Source organism: Pristiophorus japonicus, chromosome 16 (genome assembly GCF_044704955.1).
Source record: "Pristiophorus japonicus isolate sPriJap1 chromosome 16, sPriJap1.hap1, whole genome shotgun sequence".
NCBI classification, from domain to species: domain Eukaryota; kingdom Metazoa; phylum Chordata; class Chondrichthyes; family Pristiophoridae; genus Pristiophorus; species Pristiophorus japonicus.
In genome coordinates, this window is record NC_091992.1 from 80381271 (window position 1) to 80404157 (window position 22887).

Consider the following 22887-nt stretch of genomic DNA (forward strand, 5'->3'; position numbering starts at 1 on the left):
CCAGCACAGAGTTTGCACCTTCAGGAGTGCCAAGGGTAAAAAAGCCTTCGCTTTCAACTGTTCGGATCCACACCTGTTCGCGCCGGGCTGAAAGTGAGCCTTCGGATTTCCCGGGCTCAGACCGACTTGGCCGGGTTGTGGCCCTAGGAAGCCCCGGGGATCCTGCCGTCATTAGGCTGCCGAAAGCCAATCAACAGGGACGCGTTGTGGCGCCTTCTGCGACTCTCTCAGGTGGTGATAAGAAAGAAAGACTTGCATTTCTGTAGCGCCTTTCATGCCCTCAGGATGTCCCAAAGCGCTTCACAGCCAATGAAGTACTTTTGAAGTGTAGCCATTGTTGTAATATGGAATAGATTTATATCAGAACGAATGGTCCATTCAGGCGGTCATGGCCAATTGATGTCAGTAGATACAGTGGGTGCTTGTTCCAATGTTAATGCTGTTCTGCTCTCTGCCAGGGCTTCCATCGTTACTCCACAGACGGGAGGTGGCACGTTCCCCACTTTGAGAAGATGCTGTATGACCAGGGCCAGCTGGCTGTGTCCTACACAGAAGCTTATCAGGTAAAGTGAAAGAAAGAGAAAACTCTTCATGCTTTCCCCCCCCCCCCCCGCCCCCCGCCCACACTTTTTCAGTCTCTATTTTTGGCACCGTTTATGCTTATCAAAGTGAGTGATTCTAATTCTGGGACGTGTCCCCATTTCAGGGCCAGCATTTTACACTCCCAGGGCAGGTACAGCACTGGTTAGGTACAGAGTAAATCTCTCTCCACACTGTCCCATCAAACATTCCTAGAGCAGGTACAGCACGGTTAGATACAGCGTAAAGCTCCCTCTACACTGTCCCATCAAACACTCCCAGGGCAGGTACAGCACGGGTTAGATACAGAGTAAAGCTCCCTGCGCACTGGAATAACTGATGTGGTGTGAGCTTACCACCTCCAGGGTCTCTGACTCTGGATTTGCACCACGTTTAAAGTCACTGTGAAGCTCGTATCACTTTTTACAAAACATAAACTAGCAGTCTAGGCCCTAAACTCTGGAATTCCCTCCTAAACCTCTCTGCCTCTCCACCTCTTTCTCCTCCTTTAAGATCCTCCTTAAAATCTACCTCTTGGACCAAGCTTTTAAGAAAAGAAAGACGGATTTACATAGCACCTTTCACAATCACCGGACGTCTCAAACCGGTTTACGGCCAATTAAGTACTTTTGCAGTGTAGTCGCTGTTGTAATTTGGGAAATTCTAGTCACCCCTAATGTCTCCTTCTTTGGCTCGGTGTAAATTTTGACTGATTACGCCCCTGTGAAATACCTTGGGATGGTTTCTTGCATTATAGGTGCTATATAAATGCAAGTTGTTGTTGATATCTAAATGTACCCCAAGCGAGCTTATAACCTTACTTATCCCAACTCTCTGTAAAGTCATCAATCATTTTCTCTGCCAAATATCTATCCCTCTTGAATTTGTGACACTATGCACCTCTGAACTGCTTCACCCGCGGTTAAAAATTGTTAAATCTATTATTCCTTTTAAAATTAGTCCAAAATGATTGTATTATTAAAACAGTGCCAGGCCCATATTTATTGCGTCAGAAAATCATTGTTCTGTACATTTCTTCATTTGCCACAAGAGGGAGCTGGTGATGCATGAATCCCAATAAAGTAACTGAAGTGGGACAACTCCTGAGGGTGAGAATCTGCAACAACATTCAGTGCCTCATGGGTTTAACATTCAGTTCTTAGTTACATTGTTCTCAACAAAAGATGATTTTATTTTAAATATTTCCCTGAATCTTGTTTCTTAAGGTTTCCACACGGCACTGCAACTTGTGTAGTTTGGGGGGGCCACATATTGGTGGGTTGTGAGGACCACGCAGTCAGGGTTTGGAACTCATCACACGTGGAACTGTGGATCTGGATTATGCCCCAGTCAAAGCCCTGTGCTGTTCCCACTATGGCCCCAATTCCAAATAGATTCCTGTGCTGTCCCATCTATGGCCCAAGTGCCAGTCAGGGTCTTGTCCGGCTCCCATTCTCCAGGAATAGCCTGCTTCTTAAAATCAGGAATTCGCAGGTTCACCACAACTGGAAATCTTCACCTGCTGATTTTAATGTGCGAAGAGTCCTCATACTGTCCCGCTCTCCCCGATCCTGACTGTACAGCCTCACTCTCCCCGGTACCGAGTCTGTACAGCCCCACTCTCCCCGATCCTGAGTCTGTACAGCCCCACTCTCCCCGATCCTGAGTCTGTACAGCCCCACTCTCCCCGATCCTGTCTCTGTACAGCCCCACTCTCCCCGATCCTGTCTCTGTACAGCCCCACTCTCCCCGATCCTGAGTCTGTGCAGCCTCGCTCTCCCCGGTACCGAGTCTGTACAGCCCCACTCTCCCCGGTACCGAGTCTGTACAGCACCGCTCTCCCCGATCCTGAGTCTGTAGAAGCCCCGCTCTCCCCGATCCTGAGTCTGTACAGCCCCGCTCTCCCCGATCCTGAGTCTGTACAGCCCCGCTCTCCCCGATCCTGAGTCTGTACAGCCCCACTCTCCCCGATCCTGAGTCTGTACAGCCCCGCTCTCCCCGATCCTGTCTCTGTACAGCCCCACTCTCCCCGATCCTGAGTCTGTACAGCCCCGCTCTCCCCGATCCTGAGTCTGTACAGCCCCACTCTCCCCGATCCTGAGTCTGTACAGCCCCGCTCTCCCCGGTACCGAGTCTGTACAGCCCCTCTCTCCCCGATCCTGAGTCTGTACAGCCCCGCTCTCCTCGATCCTGAGTCTGTACAGCCCCGCTCTCCCCGATCCTGAGTCTGTACAGCCCCACTCTCCCCGATCCTGAGTCTGTACAGCCCCACTCTCCCCGATACCGAGTCTGTACAGCCTCACTCTCCCCGGTGCCGAGTCTGTACAGCCCTACTCTCCCCGATCCTGAGTCTGTACAGCCCCGCTCTCCCCGATCCCGAGTCTGTACAGTCGCACTCTCCCCGATCCTGAGTCTGTACAGCCCCACTCTCCCCGATCCTGAGTCTGTACCGTCCCACTCTCCCCGATCCTGAGTCTGTACAGCCCCGCTCTCTCCGATCCTGAGTCTGTACAGTTCCACTCTCCCCGATCCTGAGTCTGTACAGCCCCACTCTCCCCGATCCTGAGTCTGTACAGTCCCACTCTCCCCGATCCTGAGTCTGTACAGCCCCACTCTCCCCGATCCTGAGTCTGTACAGTCCCACTCTCCCCGATCCTGAGTCTGTACAGCCCCGCTCTCCCCGACCCTGAGTCTGTACAGCCCCGCTCTCCCCGGTACCGAGTCTGTACAGCCCCACTCTCCCCGATCCTGAGTCTGTACAGCCCCACTCTCCCCGATCCTGAGTCTGTACAGCCCCACTCTCCCCGATCCTGAGTCTGTACAGCCCCACTCTCCCCGATCCTGAGTCTGTACAGTCCCACTCTCCCCGATCCTGAGTCTGTACAGCCTCACTCTCCCCGATCCTGAGTCTGTACAGCCCCGCTCTCCCCGATCCTGAGTCTGTACAGCCCCGCTCTCCCCGATCCTGAGTCTGTACAGCCCCACTCTCCCCGATCCTGAGTCTGTACAGCCCCACTCTCCCCGATCCTGAGTCTGTACAGCCCCACTCTCCCCGATACCGAGTCTGTACAGCCCCACTCTCCCCGATACCGAGTCTGTACAGCCCCACTCTCCCCGATGCCGAGTCTGTACAGCCCCACTCTCCCCGATCCTGAGTCTGTACAGCCCCACTCTCCCCGATCCTGAGTCTGTACAGTCCCACTCTCCCCGATACCGAGTCTGTACAGCCCCACTCTCCCCGATACAGAGTCTGTACAGCCCCACTCTCCCCGATACCGAGTCTGTACAGCCCCACTCTCCCCGATCCTGACTGTACAGCCCCACTCTCCCCGATACCGAGTCTGTACAGCCCCGCTCTCCCCGATCCTGAGTCTGTACAGCCCCTCTCTCCCCGGTACCGAGTCTGTACAGCCCCGCTCTCCCCGATACCATCTGATACTGATGGTAATGCAGTAGATGTAATTTATCTAGATTTTCAAAAGTCCTTCGATAAGGTACCTCATAATAGACTGATGAACAAGGTCAGAGAATACAGAGTCAGGGGACAAATAACAGAATGGATAGCTAGCTGACCAAGACAGAAAGCAGAGAGTAGGGGTATTCACAGTGACAGAGAAGGTGGGTAGTGGTGTTCCACAAGGATCAGTGCTGGGACCAGATGTTCACAATTTATATTAACGATTTGGACTTTCGAATCAAAAACACAATTTCTAAAATTGCGGATGACGGATGACACCAAATTGACGGGGTGAGGGGGGCGGGGTGGATAGTTAATACTGAGGAGGACTGCAACAAATTACAGGAGGATATTAATAAACTTGAAGAATGGGCATATAATTGGCAAATGAAGTTCAACACAGATAAATGTGAGGTATTACATTTTGGTATGAAGAACAGGGAGGGTGCAAGTCTAGGTGGGGTAGAGGAACAAAGGGATCGGAGTACAAATACACCAGTCACTAAAAGTTGTGACACACGTTAGCAAGGCCATAAAAAAAGCAAACCAAGCACTAGGGTTTATTTCTAGAGGTATAGAATTGAAAAGTAGGGAAGTTGTGCTAAACCTGTATCGAACCTTGGTTAGACCACACTGGAGAGGGTGCAGAGAAGATTTACAAGGATGATACCAGAAATGTGAGGGTATACATATCAGGAAAGGGTGAACAGGCTGGGTCTCTTTTCTCTTGATAAAAGAAGGCTGAGGGATGACCTAATAGAGATCTTTAAGATTATGAAAGGTTTTGATAGACTGGGTATAGAGAGAATATTTCCATTTGTGGGGAAGAGCATAACAAGAGGGCATTAATATAAGATAGTCACCGAGAAATCCAATAGGGAATTCAGAAGAAACTTCTTTACCCAAATAGTGGTGAGAATGTGTAACTCGCTACCACGGGGAATAGTTGAAGTGAACAGTATCGATGCATTTAAGGGGAGGCTAGACAAGCATATGAGGGAGAAGGGAATAGAGGGTTATGCTGATAGATTTAGATGAGGAAAAACTGGAGGAGGCTCGAGTGGAGCATAATCGCTGGCATGGACTGGTTGGGCTGAATGGCCTGTTTCTGTGCCGTATATCCTGTGTAAGCCCCATTCGGTTGACAGCCTCATAAACGTGCTACACAAGACACCAATGGCCAAGAATGAATAATAAATTTTACTGTAACAAAAACTCCCCCCTCCCCCCACCCCAAATAAAACCATACAATAGACAACGTTATGTTCCAGGGCACTGAGCAACAATGAAGTTCCTTAAATTAACAAAACATTTTGAATTACTATTTTCGTCTAGGGTGCAAAAACTTCCCCGATCATGGAACCGCATTTTTTTGGCAAACTTTTGCAGACAAGGGCGCAAACTTTTCCCAGGCGGGATCAGGACTGCCCCGCCGTCATTACTGCCCCGAAATCTCAAAAGCCGAAAATCCAGCTCCTTAACTTCAGGAGGGAGCGTGCTGTCTGTCGACACAGAATTTATGGCTGTGCTTGCTTCCTGGTAATGTCCCTGAAGGGGTTACTGTGGCTTAATTACAGACCTGGTTATAAGTGCCGAGTCTGGCCTCGACCCTCCCTATCTCTGTAACCTCCTTCAACCCGACAACTCTCCCAGATATCTGTGTTTCTCCAATTCTGGCTTCTTCTGCATTCCTGATTTTTAATTGTTCCACCATTGGCGGCCGTGCCTTCAGTTGCTCTGCAATTGCCTGCCTAAACCTCTCCGCCTCTTGACCTCTCCTCCTTTAAGATCCTCCTTAAAACCTATGTCTTTGACCAAGCTTTTGTTGATCTGCCCTAATATCTCCGAATATGTGGTTCGGTTGTCAAATTTTGTTTGATAATTGCTCCTTTGAAGCGCCTGGGGACATTTTACTACATTAAAGATGCTATATAAATGCATGCTGTTTTTGCAGCAACCAATAACGGGGTGTTTCTGTAAGACTTCTGTATAAAAAATTATATATAATTGTACGATAATAAATAGGACAGATTTCCGATCTGTCGCCGGAACGTTTGTGAAAATCTTCTGATGTTGTAAAAGGGGATTTCAATATAAAAAAGGATGGGAACTGCTATCTAGCGACGGGCGTGAGGTGTAACATGGCACTGAGTGATCTCACACTGCAGACAGTTTGGTACATGTGAAACTAGACTCTGCTGCCAGCATTAAACATCGACATCTCGAGTGTGAGCACAGTCCTTCCCAACCACCTTACACAATTGAGCCTTGGGGAATCTCTTCATCTCACTGAAAGAATCGTTCAGTCAGACATTACATTATCCTTGATGAAGTGCGTTCCAGGGTTCCAGAAGGGGGTCTCCACTCGTGGATGAGGCTGGATGTAATCCCGGGGAAAGAGCCTCTAGATGTTAATCACTGGAACTGTGAAAATAATACTGACCAAGACCGTGGAGGAGATTTTAATTCCCTCCGCCCGGCTGAACTCTGGATTGCAGCGAAGTTGAAATGGACCCAGTTCCCGCTCCACCACCATTCTTCCACGGGGCCTTTCGCTGGTCGGCCGGGGTGACTGTCAGAATCATGCAGGAGCCTCATTAATCTACGCAAACTGAGGGTCTGCGACCCACATTGGACCCCGATGCCACCATAACTGCCTACTGGGCAGAAGGTGCACCGCGTACGTCCGCTCAGTGAAACACTGGTGGTACAGCAGAGGAGGGCCGAGTGAGACCAGTCTTGCAATGATTTGTTTTTGGTGAGTTAGGAATCATAGAATCTTACAGCGCAGAAGGAGGCCATTCGGCCCATCATGCCTCTTTGAAAGAGATGTCCAATTAATCCCACTCCCCTTGCTCTTTCCCCGTAGCTCTGCAAATGGTTTTCCCTTTCAAGTTTATAGTTAATTCCCTTTTGAAAGTTACTATTGGATCAGGTATCATGATTTTCTGGCTTGATTCACAACCTGTCATCGAAGAGTGCATTCCGGCCAAGAACCCCGTCTCTTCTCTGCCTCCTCACTGACACAGAATCCAGATTGATGATATAATCTGTAGGGAAAGTTGAATCATTTTAATCAGGAAGGAGGAGTCGCGGGATTAATGATGCGTGTTTCGAGAGGCCTGAGATACCGTTTGCTCGCACTGTAATGTAATGTCTGATTTAACGATTCAGTGAAGAGAGATTCCCCAAGGCTTGGTTATGCAAGGTGGTTGGTCAGGACAACTTGTATTTATATAGTGTTTTAAGGCAAAACAAATAAATTTGACACCGAGCCACATAAGAAGAAATTAGGGCAGGTGACCAAAAGCTTGGTCAAAGAGGTAGGTTTTAAGGAGCATCTTAAAGGAGGGTAGAGAGGCGGAGAGGTTTAGGGAGGGAGTTCCAGAGCTTGGGGCCGAGGCAGCAGAAGGCACAACCACCAATGGTTGAGTAGTTATAATCTGGTTGCTCAAGAGGACAGAATTTGAGGTCGTGGTGGTTAATAGTCGGTGCTTCAAATCACATAACCCAGCCAGTTGAAGATTTGGTTTATTTTAAACTGTTTTGGGATTTTAGGAAATATCACAATTAAACTTGAAAGAATCATAGGCTTTCACTGGCTTTAGTTCCATTGTGGCGAGACCAGAACACACAGGAATTCAGATATAAGGAGGGTGGAAGTTATGGCACATGACCAAAGACAACACAATTTCCTATCAGCTGTATCTGTGAACTGGGAAGCTCTTCCCATCCACATTAACTTCTCCATTTGTCTCTTCATGGTGTTGTCACGCCAGTCTGCGGTGCCATGTGGTATTGTCATATCAGCATTTGGTGCCCCATGGTGCCCTTGCTAAGGCAATCTCCAGTGCCTTTGCCAAGTGCCCATTTTTTCATATGCGAGCCAAGGTGCATAGTATTGATTGTTGACAGGCTGTACAGTTCCACGTCTGAAACCATCCTTACCAAGTGTTCCAACTTTCTAGCAGGGAGCACGAGATAGTGATCAGGAATGTGAGCTGTGGCTGATTGACCGGAGGGGGCAGGGAAATGTGGGCTGAGGCCAATTATCGCACCATACCATGGCTGAGGAGGGCAATTATTTACTGAAAAATCTGGTTTTGGAGAATTACATAATTGCATTGAATTTACGGCACAGAAACAGGCCATTCAGCCCAACTGGTCTATGCCAGTGTTTATGCTCCACATGAGCCTCCTCCCACCGAACTTCATCTCATCCTATCAGGATATCTTTCTATTCCCTTCTCCCTCATGTACTTATCCAGCTTCCCCTTAAATGCATCTATACTATTCGCTTCAACCACTCCCTGTGGCAGTGAGTTTCACATTTTCACCACACTCTGGGTAAAGAAGTTTCTCCTGAATTCCTCATTCAACTTATTGACTAACCAATAATATTGAATTATTATAGAATGACTGGGTGATGGGGGTGAAATAAATGGTGGCATATGTCAGTATGGATTCAGCCATGGCTACCAACTGGTGGTAACTCTGGTATTTAAAAAAAATTCGTTCCTGGGATGTGGGCGTCACTGGCAAGGCCAGCATTTATTGCTCGTCCCTAGTTGCCCTTGAGATGATGGTGGTATAACTCTGGTCCGACTCTGGAGCAATACTTCAGTGAGAGAACCCCCCCCCCCCAGAGGAGAGGTCCTCTCACATGCCTTGGGCTTAACAATTCCAGGGTGGTACTAGAAACATAGGATTGGGGGAGGTCAATCAGCCCCTTGAGCTTGTTCCGCCATTCTATTAGATCCTGGCTGATCTGTGCCGTAACTCCATTTTCCCGTCATAATTCCTTATCCCTTGATAGCCTTAAAAATCTAGCCATCCTTTTCAATTGACCCCCAGCATCCACAGCCTTTTGGAGGAGAGTGTTCCAGATTTCCATTACTCTCTGTGTGAAGAAGTGTTTCCTGATTTCACTCCTGAATGTCCAAGCGATTATGTCTCCTGTTCTGGATTACCCCACCAGAGGAAATACTTTTCTGTGTCTACCCTATCGAATCCTTTTATCATTTTTAACCTCAATTAGATCACCCCTCAATCTCCTATATGCAACCTGTCCTCTTAAGGTTGCCCTTTTAGGCCCGGTATCATTCTGGTGAATCTGTGCCGCACCCACTCCGAGGCCTATGTGTCCTTCCCAATGTGTGGTGCCCAGAACTGAATGCAGTGCTCCAGATGAGGCCTGACCAAGGCTCTGTAACTGAAGCATTCCACCCTCCTTGAGATCCAGTCCAATAGCCTTTGTAATGACTTTTTGGACCTGTGCTTGGGGTCGGGTGGGCAGCGTTCCACCCTCCTGAACATTCTAGAAGCTCGTGCAGAGCTTATTCAAAGAGTGAAAATGCTCTCTCACATTTAAAATGTAACTGAGCTCCAGCTATACTTTCTAAGTGGGTATGGAAAAGAGCTATACTAGTACCTGTGCCCAGAAACGAAATGAGAGAAAGGACTTGCATTTATAAAAGTGTCTTTCATGACCTCTGGGTGCCCCAAAGTGCTTTACAGCAATGTAACTACTTTTTACTGCCAATTTGTGCACAGCAAGGTCCCACAAACAGCAATTAGATAATGACCAGATAATCTGTTTTAGTGGTGTTGGTTGATGGATAAATATAAGGATAACTCCCCTGCTCTTCTTCAAAATAGTGCTACGGGATCTGTTGCCTCCACATGAGAGGGCAGATGGGCCCCTCAGTTAACGGCACCTCCGACAGTGCAGCACTCCCTCAGTACTCCACTGGAGTGTCAGCCTAGATTTATGTGCTCAAGTTTCTAGAGTGGTACTTGAACACACAACCTTTTGACTCCGAGGTGAGAGTGCTTACCCACTGAGCCACAGCTGACCGGCGAGTGTCAGACTTCCATCCCAGAGCGGCCAGCAAATCATCCCCAGATCAGCAGCTATGGTGAATTACGGCCTTAAAACAGTTCCCAGTAGCCGGGCCTGCTTTACTTTCCCCTGTCGTGTCTGCACGGCAGCTGAAACCGTTTCTGGAGCGAGTTGTTAAAAAGCATTAATCAGGCCGTAACTTGGTGAAATCAATAACTGACAGCAGTTTCAGGAAATGAGAATTTGCCGGAGACCCGAGCCACTTGTTTTCTGAGCTGTTTATCCTAGAAAATAACGGCAGACACCAATCTCATTACACTCAACGCCCAGGGACACTTCAGGGGGGAGGTAATCGGGCTCCTTTCATTAACCTTTCCCTGGATAAGCCACTCTGAAATTTGTCAGTCTTCCAAATAAAATGATTTGTTTTTCGCTCCCCTTTTATTTGTGGCGTTCAGAAGTTGCTCACCAGCTGATACCAATCTTAAACTCGCAGAAGTGAGGATCTTCTTTTACAGGCTGACTAATTAGGTTGATGTTTATCTGGTCCTGCTTTTGTAACAATGCAATTTTATTGGGTGAGTTTTTGTGCTTGGCAAGGTGAGGCATGTTAGTGCCGGGAATGGAATACTTTCTGTTTCACACACTCCATGTCCTCGATCAGGCATAGAATGGCTTAGAATAAAGTTCCCTCTACACTGTCCCATCAAACACTCCCAGGGCTGGTACAACACGGGTTAGATACAGAGTAATGCTCCCTCTACACTGTCCCATCAAACACTCCCAGGGCAGGTACAGCAAGGGTTAGATACAGAGTAAAGCTCCCTCTACACTGTCCCATCAAACACTCCCAGGGCAGGTATGGAATGGGTTAGAAACAGAATAAATCTTCATTGAGGATAGTTCTGTGCTGTGGGCCCATGGCTATTGGGAACTGGATTGAGACAGATTGAACTCTCTTCCGATGGAACCCTTACAACCAGCAGATGACCTCATCACTCTGGGTGGGCTCACCTCCACACTCTGGAAGTGAGAGGACAATTTGCTAACCCAAAGCAACATCCAACCCTTACATTGTTTTCAATTCAGTTGTTTTGGGCAGTTTTAAGCCGTGACGATTTGATATGTGAAGCGAGGTGAGTAAATCAACACCAACTCACTCAAGTAGCCTTGTTTTGGTTCATCTTCCATCTTTTCCCTACTGTACCATCCCCAGTCCTGGTGCATCAGGTAGCAGCACTGCAATCTGAAGGCAGACAATTGGACCTCGGCTATTTGTTCTATCCTTCCTCCCAGTCCCGTGACTCTGAGGTAAAGTGCCATGATCCTCTAGTGCATTGGTGTAGAGCTGATGTTATTCAGATGCGATGTGTTCCAGTGCCCTACAGCCCTGGGCCGCCAACTGACAAAGTTGTATTTGAGGATTGAAAGAAAAAGAAAGAAAACTTAAAATTTTAAAAGTGCCTTTCACGACCTCGGGGTGTCCCAAAGCACTTTACAGCCAATTAAGTACTTTTAAAGTGTAGTTACTTTTGTAATATAAGAAACATGCGGCAACTCCCCACAAACAGCAATGTGATAATCTGTATTTAGTGATGTTGATTGAGGGATAAATATTGGCCCAGGACACCGGGGATAACTCCTCTGCTCTTCTTCGAAATAGTGCCATGGGATCTTTTACATCAACCTGAGAGAGCAGACGGGTCTGCGGTTTAACGTCTCATCTAAAAGACGCCACCTCCGACAGTGCAGCACTCCCTCAGTACTGCACTGAGTGTCAGCCTAGATTTTTGTCCTCCAGTCTCTGGAGTGGGTTTTGAACCCACAATCTTCTGACTCAGGCGAGGGTGCTACCTACTGAGCCACAGCCGACACATACAGACTATATTTGAGGGTGCATATTCCTGCTGTTGAAGATTGTGGGCACATAAGAGCATTCGAGGGTTGTAGGATTGCAGTTGAGGGCACTTCTTGCAGGAAAGTAACTCGACCAGGTTCCTGCTTCTGCAGAAAAATGCATTGGCCACCTAGGCTGGTACATGGGAATCGCCACTTGTACCAAGTACTGGAGGGGAGGCTGGTGTTTAAAATACTTCTCCAATCCACAATTCACACTCCTTTCCTCCAGCTGCAGAAGGAGAGAGAATTGGATGGTGGGGACGGGGGATGTGGTGAAAGCATTGTAAAGTAGTTGGCCAAGGTTGTCCCAGATTCTGAATGCGCAGCCAATATTGTTTGTGTCCCCCAGGAGCTGAATCAAAACTTTATATCGTATTGTTTAAAAGTACCGCAGTACGGAGAGCTCTGTGGCTCCCTGTTGTCAATTAGATTTCTATATTTAAAATCGGGTGCCCCAGGTGCTGGGTGCACAGCTCCCCTGTGCAGTTCAAGGCTCTTCCTTTTGGGCCATTCAACATTTTTGTCGTGGAGCTTATTTTTGAAGTTTTTGGCGATGATCATGATTTGTTCAAGAGATTTGTTTGTGCGTATCCTGGGGAGTGCTTACAAAAAGACCGTTGATGCCATTTGGTATTTAGAAGTGTTTGTATGCAAATGGGAAAGTTTTGCTTTGCTAGAGCTGCCTGCAGTTAACCCAGCTCCGAGTGGAGTTGGGCCTGTCTTTTTGCTCCGTCAGCTGTTCAGAGTCTAAATAGTGAAATGTTTCCACAGATTTCTGGCGACACGTTCTTTGCGGATGTTGCTCGAGACATTCTGCTCTATGTCTCGCGAGATCTGAGTGACAAGGTAAGTCATCACTTTCCTCCGGTGTTGCTGTTCAAGTGCCAATTATTGAAGTCTTTCCATCAGGGTGGGGGGCCTTTTGTGAATATATACAGTTGAATTACGATGCACCTCTTTTTTCCCCATGTGCGTTTCTGTTTATAAAACGGGCTTCCATTTCCAAATTTTTTCTGAAGGTAGTGACGCACTGGCTCCCAACTGGGCTCTCCACACTTTCCTTGGCTGCGATTAGCTTGTTCAGCAAGGACCAGCAATTCAAGCTGTGTCCATTTTGCTCTGCCAGGCTCATTGAGTCATGGTAGCAGGACTGAGTGCTGATTGCCCATCAGTGCCTTGCAAAGCAATAACATTTATTCCACTATTTGGGGCTTCACCGCAGAATCTGCTCTTGTCCTCACTTAATGTCAACACATGTCCCTTTCCTGCAGATGTCACTAGAGAGTGATTGGGAACAGGAAAGTTGACCTATTTCCCCCTCCTTAACATGGGAACGCTGAGGGCCAAATGAAGTACTCCCATCAACCATGGAATCATAGAATGAGACAGCACAAAAGGGGGCCATTTGGCCCATCGTGCATGTTTGAAAGAGCTATTCAATTTAGTCCCATTCCCCACAGATCTTTTACATTTTTTCCCTTCAAGTATTTATCCAATTCCTTTTCAGAAGTTACTATTCAATCTGCTTCCATCAGCCATTCAGACATTGCATTCCAGATCACAACTCAGTGTTAAAAAAAAAAACCTCATCTCACCTCTGGTTCTTTTTCCAGTTACCTTAAATCTGTGTCCTCTGGCCACCGGCCCTCCTGCCAGTATAAACAGTTTCTCCTTATTCTATTGAAACCTCTATTAAATATCCCTTTAATCTTTTCTGCTCTAAGGAGAATAACCTCAGCGTCTTTAAAAAAAAAAAGAATTGGTCTCCTTACCTAAGGAAGGATCTACTTGCCATTGAGGGAGTGCAATGAAGATTCATCAGACTGATTCCTGGGATGGGGGGATTGTCCTATGAGGAGAGATTGAGTGACTAGACCTATATTCTCTAGAGTTTAGAAGAATGAGAGGTGATCTTATTGAAACACAAAATTCTGGTGAGACGCCAAAATTCTTACAGGGCTTGATAGGGTAGATGCAGGGAGGATGTTTCCTCTGGCTGAGGAGTCTAGAACTAGGGGTCACTGTCTCAGAACAAGGGGTCGGCCATTTAGGGCTGAGATGAGGAGAAACTTCTTCACTCAGAGGGTAGTGAATCTTTGGAATTCTCTACCCCCGAGGGCTGTGGAGGCTCAGTCTTTGAGTATATTCAAGACAGAGATCAATGGATTTTTGGATATTCAGGGAATCGAGGTATAGTGCAGAAAGGTGGAGTTGAGGTAGAAGATCAGCCATGATCTCATTGAATGACGGAGCAGGCTCGAGGGGCCGAATGACCTACTCCTGCTAATTCTTGTGTTATCATTCACCAGTCTCGCCACATAACTGAAGTCTGCATCCCTGGTACCATTCCAGTAAATCTCCTCTGCACGCTCTCTAAGGCCTTGCCATCCTTCCTAAAGTGTGCTGCCCAGAATTGGACACGATGTTCCAGCTGGGGCCTAACCAATGATTTGTAAAGGTTCAGCTTAACTGCCTTGCTCGTGTACTCCACTCCTTTGCCCCAGTGGAGATTAGCTAACTCAGCACAGATCCTGAGTGGAGCCTGGGACACCCCCGGCAGTGTGACCCAGTACTGCTGCCGGAGTGCATCTACTCACCGAGCCATTGCTGTCGAGAGCTGAGGGGATCCCATGCAATCTGCAAACCAGCTTGCCATGATTGGGCTATGCTGAGTCTTGTTCCATCATCAGTTTAGCTTGGCTCTTCCATAGGCTGTAGATTCCAACCCCACACCAGGACTTGAGCAATAATCTGTGCTGACATCCCAGTGTAACGCTGCACTGTCGGCAGTGTTGTCTTTGGACTTGCTGCTGAATTGGGACCATGCTTGCGAGTTTCAGGAGTTGGGGGAACGCATGCTGATCAGTCGAATGCAAGGAAGAACGAGGAGTTCCTCTGCTCTTCTTGCCAAATTCTTTCCTCAAACAAAAAATAGAATAACTGGTCATTCATCACATTTGTTGTCTTTGGGATCTTGCTGTGTGCAAAATATCTGCCGTGTTTGCCTGCATAGCTGCAGTCACTGCACCGCAAAGTACTTAGTTGCATGCAAAGCACTTTGAGATGTTTTAGAGCGATGTGATATAAATGTAAGGGTTTTTTTTTAAGCATGGTAGCTATAGAATGAAGCTCATCATTTAGATATTGTGATCACTGATAGAAATAACTTGCATTTATATAGCGCCTTTAATGACAACAGAACGTCCCAAAGCGCTTTATAACCAATGAAGTACTTTTGAAGTGTAGTCACTATTGTAATGTGTAGCCAATTTGTAAATAGCAAGCTCTCACAAATGGCAATGAGGTAATGACCATGGTACGGAAAGGAAATTCAGAGCATACCTTTTAACTTCATGCAAATTCAAGTCTACTGTTCCACCAGGAGCTTTCTAGCAGATTGTAGAACAGGATGGAAGAAATGTGACATAAGTTCAGTCTTTAAAATGTTCCAATTGCTTGGTGTAAATTGAGCCCAGATCAGTTTTGGGAGATTGCAGGGTCTTTGGGACCTCAAGCTGGGGAACACAGGTTGTTGGAAAAAGTATTGCATTTAACTGAAGCTATCATTTTCATCTGGCAGGTGAATTTTCATTTGTATAGCACTCCTCACAATCTCAGGACGTACCAAAGTGCTTCACGGCCAATGCAGAACTTTTGATGTCACTGTTGTAATGCGGGAAGCGCGGCAGCCAATTTGCACTCAGCAAGGTCCCACAAACAATAATGTGATAGTGACCAGATAATCTGTTTTTGCAATGTTGGTTGAGGGATAAATATTGGTCAGGACACCGGTGAACTCCCCTGCTCTTTGAAATAATACCATAGGAGCTTTTATGTCCACCTGAGAGGGCCGGTGGGGCCTCTGTTTAACATCGTATCCAAAAGACAGCACCTCTGAGAGTACAGCAATCCTTCAGTACTGCACTGTAGATTATGCGCCCAAGTCTCTGGAGTGGGACTTGAACGCATGACCTTTCAATTCAGAGGCAAGAGTGCTGCAACAGATCCAAGGCTGACGTCCTTATTCCAATTATTATAGTCAGTATTTCTATCAGTGTCGCTTTTATAAAATGAACAGTTTAAAAAAACAAATTCCACCCTGTCTATTTCTTCTCCCTTCATCTGACATGCTTGGTTATTGAACCAGGGGTGAGCGCTGGCATCTCACCAAGTAATCTGTGTGAGATCGGACACCGAGGGCAGGGTTGCTGCTCTGGCCAACCTGCCAACTTACCTCTTGTTCCTTTTAATGGGAGCAAAATCGCGAGTTAGCAATCGCAGACACTGAAAGACCCCAGCCTCCCAGAGAAAGTGTGGGGTATCTCACTCCAGAGTGCCTCTTCTGTCATGACTGGGAGGAGGATACAGCGAAGAGGAGGACAGAATAAGTAAACTCCTATTTAAGAATCCCTGGAATTACTCCCAGCGGATCTGTTGAGCTCTGCACAGGCGACTGGAAGGCAAAATTCAATCTCGAATGGACCCATGTTGTGATCAGCGCAAGTATTACATAAGAACATAAGAAAAAAGCAGCAGGAGTAGGCTATTCAGCCCTTGGAGCCTGCTCTGCCATTCAGTATGATCATGGCTGATCTTCTACTGCAACTGCACTATCCCCATATCCCTTGGATCCATAAGTATCCAAAATTATAGCGATTTCTGTCGAGAATATACTCAACGACTGAGCATCCGCAGCCATCCGGGTAGAGATTAACATAAGAACATAAGAATTAGGAACAGGAGTAGGCCGTCTAGCCCCTCGAGCCTGCTCCGCCATTCAACAAGATCATGGCTGATCTGGCCATGGACTCAGCTCCACTTACCCACCCGCTCCCCAAAACCCTTAATTCCCTTATTGGTTAAAAATCTATCTATCTGTGATTTGAATACATTCAATGAGCTAATCTCAACTGCTTCCTTGGGCAGAAAATTCCACAGATTCACAACCCTCTGGGAGAAGAAATTCCTTCTCAACTCGGTTTTAAATTGGCTCCCCCGTATTTTGAGGCTGTGCCCCCTAGTTCTAGTCTCCCCGACCAGTGGAAACAAACTCTCTGCCTCTATCTTGTCTATCCCTTTCATTATTTTAAATGTTTCTATAAGATCACCCCTCATCCTTCTGAACTCCAACGAGTAAAGACCCAGTCTACTCAATCTATCATCAGAAGGCAACCCTCTCATCTCCAGAATCAGCCTAGTGAATCGTCTCTGTATCCCCTCCAAAGCTAGTATATCCTTCCTTAAGTAAGGTGACCAAAACTGCACACAGTACTCCAGGTGCGGCCTCACCAATACCCTGTACAGTTGCAGCAGGACCTCCCTGCTTTTGTACTCCATCCCTCGCAATGAAGGCCAACATTCCATTCGCCTTCCTGATTACCTGCTGCACCTGCAAACTAACTTTTTGGGATTCATGCATGGGTGGCACCGTTTAATGTTTTATGTTTTGCAGGTGAACTCCAAAAAGAGTTTCATGCACAAGGACCCCCAGGTCCCTCTGCACCGCAGCATGTTGTAATTTCTCCCCATTCAAATAATAATCCCTTTTACTGTTTTTTTTTCCAAGGTGGATGACCTCACACTTTCCGACATTGTATTCCATCTGCCAAACCTTAGCCCATTCGCTTAAGCTATCTAAATCTCTTTGCAGCCTCTCTGTGTCCTCTACACAACCAGCTTTCCCACTAATCTTTGTGTCATCTGCAAATTTTGTTACACTACACTCTGTCCCCTCTTCCAGGTCATCTATGTATATTATAAACAGTTGTGGTCCCAGCACCGATCCCTGTGGCACACCACTAACCACCAATTGCCAACCTGAAAAGGACCCATTTATCCCGACTCTCTGCTTTCTGTTAGTTAGCCAATTCTCTATCCAGCTAATACATTTCCACTGACTCCGCGTACCTTTATCTTCTGCAGTAACCTTTTGTGTGGCACCTTATCGAATGCCTTTTGGAAATCCAAATACACCACATCCATCAGTACACCTCTATCCACCATGCTTGTTATATCCTCAAAGAATTCCAGTAAATTAATTAAACGTGATTTCCCCTTCATGAACGCATGTTGCGTCTGCTTGATTGCACTATTCCTATCTAGATGTCCTGTTATTTCTTCCTTAATGATAGCTTCAAGCATTTTCCCCACTACAGATGTTAAACTAACCGGCCTATAGTTACCTGCCTTTTGTCTGCCCCGTTTTTTAAACAGAGGCATTACATTAGCTGCTTTCCAATCCGCTGGTACTTCCCCAGAGTCCAGAGAATTTTGGTAGATTATAACGAATGCATCTGCTATAACTTCCGCCATCTCTTTTAATACTCTGTGATGCATTTCATCAGGACCAGGGGACTTGTCTACCTTGAGTCCCATTAGCCTGTCCAGCACTACCCACCTAGTGATACTGATTATCTCAAGGTCTCCCTTCCCACATTCCCGTGACCAGCAATTTTTGGCATGGTTTTTGTGTCTTCCACTGTGAAGACCGAAGCAAAATAATTGTTTAAGGTCTCAGCCATTTCCACATTTCCCATTATTAAATACCCCTTCCCATCTTCTACGGGACCAACATTTACTTTAGTCACTCTTTTCCGTTTTATATATTGGTAAAAGCTTTTACTATCTGTTTTTATGTTTTGTGCAAGTTTACTTTCATAATCTATCTTTCCTTTCTTTATTGCTTTCTTAGTCATTCTTTGCTGTTGTTTAAAATTTTCCCAATCTTCTAGTTTCCCACTAACCTTGGCCACCTCATACTCATTGGTTTTTCATTTGATACTCTCCTTTATTTCCTTGGTTATCCACGGCTGGTTATCCCTTCTCTTACTGCCTTTCTTTTTAACTGGAATATATTTTTGTTGAGCACTATGAAAGAGCTCCTTAAAAGTCCTCCACTGTTCCTCAATTGTGCCATCGTTTAGTCTGTGTTTCCAGTCTAATTTAGCCAACTCTGCCCTCATCCCACTGTAGTCCCCTTTGTTTAAGCATAGTACGCTCGTTTGAGACACTACTTCCTCACCTTCAATCTGTATTACAAATTCAACCATACTGTGATCACTCATTCTGAAAGGATCTTTTACTAGGAGATCATTTATTTTTCCTGTCTCATTACACAGGACCAGATCTAAGATAGCTTGCTCCCTTGTTGGTTCTGTAACATACTGTTCTAAGAAACAATCCCGTATGCATTCTATGAATTCCTCCTCAAGGCTACCCCATGCGATTTGATTTGACCAATCGATATGTCGGTTAAAATCCCCCATGATTACTGCCGTTCCTTTTTCACATGCCTCCATTATTCCCTTGATTATTGTCCGCCCCACCGTGAAGTTATTATTTGGGGGCCTATAAACTATGCCCACCAGTGATGTGTAGATATGTAAAGAGAAAAAGGTTAGTAAAGACAAACGTAGGTCCCCTGCAGTCAGAATCAGGGGAAGTCATAACGGGGAACAAAGAAATGGCGGACCAATTGAACAAGTACTTTGGTTCGGTATTCACTAAGGAGGACACAAACAATCTTCCGGATATAAAAGGGGTCAGAGGGTCTAGCAAGGAGGAGGAACTGAGGGAAATCCTTATTAGTCGGGAAATTGTGTTGGGGAAATTGATGGGATTGAAGGCCGATAAATCCCCAGGGCCTGATGGACTGCATCCCAGAGTACTTAAGGAGGTGGCCTTGGAAATAGCGGATACATTGACAGTCATTTTCCAACATTCCATTGACTGGATCAGTTCCTGTCGAGTGGAGGGTAGCCAATGTAACCCCACTTTTTAAAAAAAGAAGGGAGAGAGAAAATAGACCGGTCAGCCTGACATCGGTAGTGGGTAAAATGATGGAATCAATTATTAAGGATGTCATAGCAGCGCATTTGGAAAGAGGTGACATGATAGGTCCAAGTCAGCATGGATTTGTGAAAGGGAAATCATGCTTGACAGATCTTCTGGAATTTTTTGAGGATGTTTCCAGTAGAGTGGACAAGGGAGAACCAGTTGATATGGTATATTTGGACTTTCAGAAGGCTTTCGACAAGGTCCCACACAAGAGATTAATGTGCAAAGTTAAAGCACATGGGATTGGGGGTAGTGTGCTGACATGGATTGAGAACTGGTTGTCAGAACGGAAGCAAAGAGTAGGAGTAAATGGGTACTTTTCAGAATGGCAGGCAGTGACTAGTGGGGTACCGCAAGGTTCTGTGCTGGGGCCCCAGCTGTTTACACTGTACATTAATGATTTAGACGAGGGGATTAAATGTAGTATCTCCAAATTTGCAGATGACACTAAGTTGGGTGGCAGTGTGAGCTGCGAGGAGGATGCTATGAGGCTGCAGAGTGACTTGGATAGGTTAGGTGAGTGGGCAAATGCATGGCAGATGAAGTATAATGTGGATAAATGTGAGGTTATCCACTTTGGTGGTAAAAACAGAGAGACAGACTATTATCTGAATGGTGACAGATTAGGAAAAGGGGAGGTGCAACGAGACCTGGGTGTCATGCTACATCAGTCATTGAAGGTTGGCATGCAGGTACAGCAGGCGGTTAAGAAAGCAAATGGCATGTTGGGCCTTCATAGCGAGGGGATTTGAGTATAGGGGCAGGGAGGTGTTGCTGCAGTTGTACAGGACCTTGGTGAGGCCACACCTAGAGTATTGTGTACAGTTTTGGTCTCCTAACCTGAGGAAGGACATTCTTGCAATTGAGGGAGTGCAGCGAAGGTTCACCAGACTGATTCCTGGGAAGGCGGGACTGACCTATCAAGAAAGACTGGATCAACTGGGCTTGTATTCACTGGAGTTCAGAAGAATGAGAGGGGACCTCATAGAAACGTTTAAAATTCTGATGGGTTCAGACAGGTTAGATGCAGGAAGAATGTTCCCAACGTTAGGGAAGTCCAGAACCAGGGGTCACAGTCTAAGGATAAAGGGTAAGCCATTTAGGACCGAGATGAGGAGAAACTTCTTCACCCAGAGAGTGGTGAACCTGTGGAATTCTCTACCACAGAAAGTTGTTGAGGCCAATTCACTAAATATATTCAAAAAGGAGTTAGATGAAGTCCTTACTACTAGGGGGATCAAGGGGTATGGCGAGAAAGCAGGAATGGGGTACTGAAGTTGCATGTTCAGCCATGAACTCATTGGCGGTGCAGGCTAGAAGGGCCGAATGGCCTACTCCTGCACCCATCTTCTATGTTTCTATGTGACTTTTTCCCCTTACTATCTCTAATCTCCACCCACAATGATTCAACATTTTGTTCATTAGAGCCAATATCGTTTCTCACCACTGCCCTGATATCATCCTTTATTAACAGAGCTACGCCACCTCCTTTCCATTCTTGTCTATCTTTCCAAATTGTCAGATACCCCTGTATGTTTAATTCCCAGTCTTGGCCACCCTGCAACCACGTTTCAGTAATGGCCACCAAATCATATCCATTTGTAATGATTTGTGCCGTCAACTCATTTACTTTGTTTCGAATGCTGTGTGCGTTTAGGTAAAGTGTTTTAATACTAGTTTTTAAACCATGATTTTTAGTTTTGACCCCTTCTGCAGCCCCTTTATATTCATACATATTGTCTCTTCCTATCACGTTGTGGTTTACACTTACCCCAGTGCTACTCTGCTCTGTTGCCTCCTGCCTTTTGCATTCTTTCTTGGAGTTCTGTTCATCTGAGGTCTCACCCACTCTAACTAGCTCAGAGCCCTCTCCTGGGTTCCCATTCCCCTGCCAAGCTAGTTTAGAGCCCTCCCAACCTCACTATCAAAACCACCCGTGAGAACATTGGTCCCGTCTCTGTTAAGGTGTAACCTGTCCGACTTGTACAGGTCCCACCTACCCCAGAAGCGGTCCCAATTGTTCAGGAAACTAAAGCCCTCCCTCCTACACCAATGCCCCAGCCACGTATTTATCTGACTAGCCTTCCTATTTCTACCCTTACTAGTACGTGGCACTGGCAGTAATCCTGAGATTACCACCTTTGAGGTTCTGGCTTTCAATCTTACTCCTAGCTCACTAAACTCTGCTTTCAGGACCTCACCCCTCTTTCTACCTATGTCGTTGGTACCAATGTGGACCACAACCACTGGCTGTTCCCCTTCCCTCCCAGAATGCCCTGCAGTTGCTCAGTGACATCATTGACCCTTGCACCAGGGAGGCAACACACCATCCTGATGCCACTTTTGCTGCTGCAGAAGTGCCAATCTGCTCCCCTAACTATTGAATCTCCTATCACTATAGCCCTTCCCATCTTCTTCCTCCCCCCCCCTGTGCAGCTGAGCCACCCACGGTGCTGTGGACTTGACGCTGGCTGCACTCCCCAGAGGCATCACCACCCTCGCCAGTAGTCAGAATAGAGTACCGGTTGGAGAGCGGGATAGCCACAGGGGACTCCTGCACTACCTGCCTCGCCATACTCTTGTGTGCGACAGTCACCCATTTCCTATCCTCCTGTAACCTTTTAATCTGTGGGGTGACCAACGCCTGAAACGAGCTATCCACGTACCTCTTGTTCTCTCGGATACTCCTCAGTGCCTCCAGTCCTCGCTCAAGCTCCGAGACTCGGCGCTCGAGTTGGAGGAGCTGGAGACACTTCCTGCACATGTGGTGTTATCCCGTTGCGGGAAGCATCCAGGAATTCCCACATGGCACAGGTATTGCATTCCGTTTGAACGAGCTGCCCTGCCATCCCACTAGTAACCCTTAAATTACCCAGCAAAAACACTGACTCCCACTACACACACTAAGCAGCTATTTATTAATTTATTCTCTTATCTATTAGAACACAAAATCAAAGAGATATACTCACCAGCTGATCAGCCAACCACTTACCAGCTTGGCTGTGACGTCACTTTTTGATTTCTTGTCCCTCCTCCCCGCACTGCTTGCTCACCGACTGCCGCTGGGCCTTTGTAGGCCGCTGACCCCGGGCTGACGCTGCTCCTCCCCGCACTGTTTGATCCAATCCTTTCGATCTGACCCCACTGTAACTGTGCTGACACTATCATGAATACAAAGGCACAACATATATTTGTAATCTTTGAGCTCCAAGCTGGGGAATTGATCAGATTGGATGAAAAACGTGAGCGAAGCTGCAACTTGTTTAGTACGATG

At 46.7% G+C, this 22887-nt stretch overlaps 1 protein-coding gene across 2 annotated transcripts in view; it reads left to right on the forward strand.

Annotated features, from left to right (window-relative positions):
* The window catches only part of spata20 (spermatogenesis associated 20), a 478863-nt gene that overhangs the window by 54942 nt on the left and 401034 nt on the right, over nucleotides 1-22887 (forward strand). For both annotated transcript variants that reach the window (XM_070857501.1, XM_070857500.1), the window contains exons 8-9: nucleotides 459-563; nucleotides 12549-12623. In XM_070857501.1, the coding sequence (XP_070713602.1) occupies nucleotides 459-563; nucleotides 12549-12623 (180 nt within the window). The remainder of the gene's footprint in view (nucleotides 1-458; nucleotides 564-12548; nucleotides 12624-22887) is intronic.